The 6,000-nt window shown below is 36.8% G+C and overlaps 1 protein-coding gene across 3 annotated transcripts; it reads left to right on the forward strand.

The window, feature by feature from the left end:
• Positions 1-1,113: 1,113 nt before the first annotated feature.
• Positions 1,114-5,583, forward strand: LOC119071641 (sorting nexin lst-4). Of its 3 annotated transcripts, none has more exons than XM_037176601.1 (4): positions 1,114-1,310; positions 3,267-4,093; positions 4,163-4,630; positions 4,695-5,583. In XM_037176601.1, the coding sequence occupies exons 2-4, from the start codon at positions 3,298-3,300 to the stop codon at positions 5,039-5,041; spliced, it is 1,611 nt and encodes a 536-aa protein (XP_037032496.1). In that variant the 5' UTR covers positions 1,114-1,310; positions 3,267-3,297; the 3' UTR covers positions 5,042-5,583. The 3 variants fall into 3 exon arrangements, with proteins under 3 accessions (XP_037032496.1, XP_037032497.1, XP_037032498.1); XM_037176602.1 differs by having other exon boundaries at positions 1,147-1,314; XM_037176603.1 differs by lacking the exon at positions 1,114-1,310 and adding an exon at positions 1,357-1,685.
• Positions 5,584-6,000: the final 417 nt, after the last annotated feature.

Consider the following 6,000-nt stretch of genomic DNA (forward strand, 5'->3'; position numbering starts at 1 on the left):
TCGAAGAGTGATTGTTTACAATGAAAATTCTGAATTTTTGTGCATTTGTCTATTTCAATTCTCGGTTGGCACAAAGCATGATGTGTTACACGTATTGTAATGAGATTTTTTCAGCACACGACCCAATTTTCCTTACTCGCTCCGCTCGTAAGGAAAACTTGGGTCTAGTGCTGAAAAAATCAACATTACAATACTTGTAACACAACATACTATTACATAACTCGGGATAAAAATGAAAAGTCTCGTTTTTGTGTGTTTATTGACATCGGCTTCGCCTCGGATCGACAAAATTCACACGAAAACTCTACTTTTCATCTTTTTATCCCCAGTCATGTAATAGTACATTTCGTACCTAGGACTAACAGTCTTTTTTAGCGTGTGAGACAGAGCCGAAGGCGAGGTCTGTAGTCAAATACACTAAAAAAGACTTTTAGTCCGTGGTACGAATAGTATTTTTCATATTGGACGGAAAAAATGTGCGACGAAGTCGCACTTTTCGGGTTCTAGGTATGAAAAATACTATTAAATGCTGAGTGAGTTGAAAGTAGTACCAGATTTTACATGCTTTTGGAACCTAAACCAAATTTTTTGTTTTACCTAGGTGTGTAATAAGCCACTTTCACCCCAGGGAAAACAAAAGCATGTAAAAAACTTTTCAATTTTATAACGATTTTTACTGGGAAATATTTTCTATATTGAATAAAGTAGGTTCAGGATACAGTTAGCAGCTGTTCTTAGCAAGCAGGTATGGCCGATTCTTCCAAAATAATATGAAAATGACTGAGTTTGAATCCATTTTTAAAGTCACTATGTCCCTTGCTCCTCAGTGACATTAGACCATAGTTATGGGAAGTTTATATTCGTATGTCTGTTACAAGTGCAACATCGAAGAGTCAAGCGTCATCCACAGACAACATAACCAAACAAAATGTAGACAAAATATATTGAAAAGCGTTGAGATTATGGCTCTGTGGATGACGTTTGACAGTAAACTACAGTTCGCACCGGCACTTGGAACAGACCTTATTGGTTGTTATCTGGTCTCGCTGGTGTACACTCAGCTTAAATGAAAGAATTCAATGAAATTTCAGATCGCCACCTGTAGCTTTCGCATTTTGATGTCAGAACCGAGCTGTCAAACATTCGAAATTTTATTTCTTTAAGGTGACAGTTCGAATTCAGCCATAAAAATTACAAAATCAATTTTCTTTTCTTTTCTTTTCAAAGTTTTGTGAAATCGTTATGAAATTAGTAGATTATCCGTTGATTTGGAAAGGAAATTGCAATTAAATGATCGCTGTGTGAAGAGTGTAGGTAAATAAGGCAAATCAGTTCCGTTTTCCGTGTGATGAACAATAGAAGGGTGTTTTAAGTTTATCAGGCTGACGTCACGCACGATTAGAATATTACATTCCAGGCGATTGTAACGTACAATTTCATTTCAGTCGATTCTTGATACCAGTCAGAAAATTCATATCAGAAAATTTGTGCAACTTTCCGTTGACATCGAATACAAAGCTATTCTTTGTCTGCAAAAGTGTGATGTGTACGGTCACCTCGAATTATTAGGATGTGTTGTGATTCATTTACACCCATTTCCGAATTATATTAAATTTATTTGTTTACATGAGTGTAAAGCTATGAAAATAACCGACTGGTAAACAGTACAACATCCTCTAACAACTGTGCGTATACTCTAATATAAAAGACAAATGCATGCACCTGTTGGGTATATGGATTTGTGTTCCTATTTTTGAGGATAGTTTAACATTATTAATGAAAGCGTATAGAGATTGGGGTATCTGACAATTTTTAAAACGAGTGACTACAAATTATTCACAAACAGTTCGATAACCGTAAAAGTTGATAAGTATCTACCAGAAATGTTCGATCAATTTTCCATTATATCTCGCTAATTCTTTGTTTAATCGGATGACTAATTAAACAAAAGCACGGACAAATACAAACTCTGTTGAGAAACAAAATTTTAATTGTGAGTCATCGGTCGTAAGAGTCGCGCGTATTGCATGACAGTGCTTGCGGAAGTAAAAATAAATGAACGTAACACGATTAAAAACAAAACGAAATTTACAAAAAATGCATTTGATTTCTCAATTTTATCTGGGAAATTGAAATTTAATTAAATTCGACATTTTTTATGATATAACACCAACGTTGCTCAATCACGATTTATAGTAACCGAAGCAATTTAATCCATTTCGGCTTAACTCAGTGTACAATACACGGTTACGTGTTTATCTTTAAAATAATTTGATCAGACGAAATAAAGAAAATTGGGTTACATGTAATGCAAGCACATCAGAAAATATGCCGACGAAAAAAGACGAGAAGAAGAAAAGATTGGATATGATCGAGAGCTTTTAAATCGTCATAATGAGTTTCAATGCCCGTAAGACTCACTATCTTTTCAGTACTCAACAACTGAAACCCCGAAACCAGTAGTTTTGAATCCATGTCAAATTCTAATCATGAACGGAGCGGAGATAGTCCTAAAGTTTTATTTAACTGAACAAACAATACATTTAAATTATCTCTAATTTCTTCATTAACGATAAATCGTATTGTAATATTCGTTAGGACAATAAAAGAATACAACAAGTTACAATGTTCCACTACATGTTTACGTATGACGTAACTTATTATGACAATACTTAAGTCATCAAAATCGATTTGTCTAGACAACTCCATCGATTTCGCGATACTATTTTATTGTTTCTGTCCCAGATACTTCCGATACGCTCATGAAATAAGTTTACCGTTGTCTTGTCGCACCAGCAAAAGTTTACATCTTTCCGAGCATATGAGGATTTTTAGACTTTTTTAAGTCATCGATGTTCACAGTCAATAAAGTGCTTCCAGTTTATGATATTTTGGCGTAGTATTTGAAAATGCCTTATTGAATTCAAATTTTGCGCCAAAATATCATAAACTAAGAATTATTGAAACATCGATGACTTTTAAAACTCTGAAAAATTTAAAATGTGTTTTCGTAAGGTGAACAAACTGTACTAGACTACTAGACATCGGGATTCGATTGCATTTGCGAAGGGTTCAACGATATAAACAATCCATCAGAAAAACGTGTCGTTACATTTAACTCACCTGATCTCTTGTGAAAAGCCAATGAAATTTTTTTACGCTACATGTTTACGTCAATTTTGAAAGCTTCAATATTATTAGCCCCACATTTCACTTTCACATCATCTGATCAAAACTTCTAATCGTCGAAATCTTTATATTTTCAGATAAAATCAAAAATTCGACCTACAATCCACAATGACGACACGTGTACAAGCATTGTACGATTTTTCCGGCGAACCGGCCACATCTGAACTGTCGATAGTATCCGGTGAAATATTAATTCTTACTCGAACCGACGTCGGTGAAGGATGGTGGGAGGGAACAAATGCAAAGGGTCAAACTGGACTGTTTCCCGAAGCATATGTTCAAATATATAAGGAAACACCTGCAGCAGCAGCACCACCACCAGTTGTACAACAGCGCTATGATGCACCTGACGATTTTGGCGATCAACAAGATGATTGGGATGATGATTGGGACGATGACAACGAAACGTATTCTGAGATAGGACCACCGAACAATCAAGTTAGACAGTCGGCGAGCCAGCAACAGATTAACAACTACACGAACATCAATCTACCACCAGCACCGGCTGACGATGCAATATCAATGACGTCGACGAGTGCCCCATTGAAAAAGTCTGGAATTTTTGCTAAATCGGGTGATTCGTACATTCTGGGAACCACAACGGTATCCGTTCCTGATAATGAACGTACGTTTGTCGTTAACACGGAGAGTGGATATTTTTGGAAACAAATTCGAGATCCGTATACGGTTCGCGTCGCTTCGCCCAAAAAGGAAACGAAATTCAAGGGCATGAAGTCCTTTATCGCCTACCAGCTGACACCTTCATTCAATAACATTGCCGTGTCGCGACGTTACAAACACTTTGATTGGTTACACGAACGCCTCGTCGACAAATTCTGCCTCATTCCTATTCCACCATTGCCCGATAAGCAAATCTCCGGACGATACGAGGATGAATTCATAGGTAAAATTGCTCGAGATGTGCGATGTGCGTCACTTTGTTTCATTTGTTTTGTTTTTGTTTATTGATCAGAACACCGCCGCGTTCAATTGCAAGAATTCGTAGATTGGGTTTGTCGTCATCCAGTTTTATCAACGTGTGAGGTTTGGATGCATTTTCTAACCTGCACGGATGAGAAACGTTGGAAAACCGGTAAAAGAGCCGCAGAAAAAGACAATTTAGTGGGAGCAACATACTGTGCAGCAATATTTCCACCCGAAAAGAGCTTACTGCAAACGCAAGTCGATGGACAAACAGATAATTGCAGTTTATTCGTTCATGGAATGGATGGAGCAGTTAAGTCACTATTAGCAATATCGAATGAACAAATCAAGCGGTTTCAGTTGCAATGGAAAAAGGACTTCCAGCGAGTCGGCGAAAGCTTTTCCGAATTGGCCAGAGCGCTGGAAATTGATGAACGTCGGGCCATAACCAACATCAATTTGTCGAACTCAGTTGGTCAAACGGCTGGTGTGTTCATTGCAATTGGTCAATTGTTTGGTAAGACAAAACTGCGATGTCAACATGAGCTCCGATCTTTTTAACATTTTGTTTGTTTGATAAGGTGATCAACCCAAATCCGACTGGATTCCATTCTGTGACCGATTGCATATATACCGCGGCGTTTTGGGTGGCTTTCCGGACGTACTGGCTGTGCAACGAGGTGCAATGCAGAAGCGCAAAGAATGCGAAAGGCTAACAGCTGACCAGAAGATGGGTAATGCTCAACTGCAGGAGGTCAATCGACGCACTGATATTATGTCGTATGCTGTACTTGCCGAAATGAACCATTTCCGTAGCGAACGCGATCAGCATTTGAAGGAAACGATGAAAAATTTAATTAGTTCACAGATCGATTTCTACCATCAGATCATAACGAAGTTACAGGTGGCGCAAAGGTATTTCGAATAGTGTCGGCAGACAGTCGGGCTCGTTTTGCATTAACACAAATTTGACTAATTTTAATTTGAAAAACTAAAATGGAGCAATGGGATGGAAGTAAAGTTTAAATCCAGCAGGCACCAGACAAATCATTGCTTGTCACCGGGACGGTTGTTTTTTTTTTTTGTTCGGCAATTTACCTTCCCAGTATTTTCCTTGCAACAGTCGCATCATTTTATGTTGTTTTATGCATAAATTTTTCAAATTATTTATTTTGCTAGCATCTGAACGAAAGAAATTTTTACGATTTTATCATGAACCAAACTGCAAATTGTGGATGAATATAGCAATGAAAAATGAGTTAAAAATTCCATGTTGATATATATAAAATGTACACACACATATTTCAGAGACAATTTTTTTTTTTTAAAGCAAAGCAAAGTGACTATTTTAATGTATTTTTACACCTTCGATATATATAAAAACAAAAATGGAACGAAAACAGAAAATTTATATATTTTTGAATAAAATGTGTAGGAAACAAGAATATTATTAACAAAATGCAAAATAAACATGAATCAAAAGTTTAGAAAAAATGAAAGACTTTTCCATATTCCAATACAATTGCATGTTGGGTGCTTCGGATCACTAAAATCTCTCAACAATTGAGTTGGGTCTGCAACCCAAGACGACATTTAGCTCACATCGAGGCTCACACATTATTACCGTTTGAAATTTAATTTTTCACTACGATCTGCGATGATTGAGATATAGACTAAGTGCACCCTTTGTGGCACTTATACCGCTCAAAAATAAGAGTCAGAATATTTAAAAAAAATTAAGTAACAATCAAAGGTGCTAGAGTAGATGTATAAGATTCTGAGTGCATTTTCATTATAATCAACGCACTACAAACAGGCTCCAGAATAAATTTGTTTACTGGTCAAGATGCCTCTTATTTTGGTTCCCGCAGTGTAACACAAGGTCCT

This window comes from Bradysia coprophila (genome assembly GCF_014529535.1).
Source record: "Bradysia coprophila strain Holo2 chromosome IV unlocalized genomic scaffold, BU_Bcop_v1 contig_5, whole genome shotgun sequence".
Lineage (NCBI taxonomy): Eukaryota > Metazoa > Arthropoda > Insecta > Diptera > Sciaridae > Bradysia > Bradysia coprophila.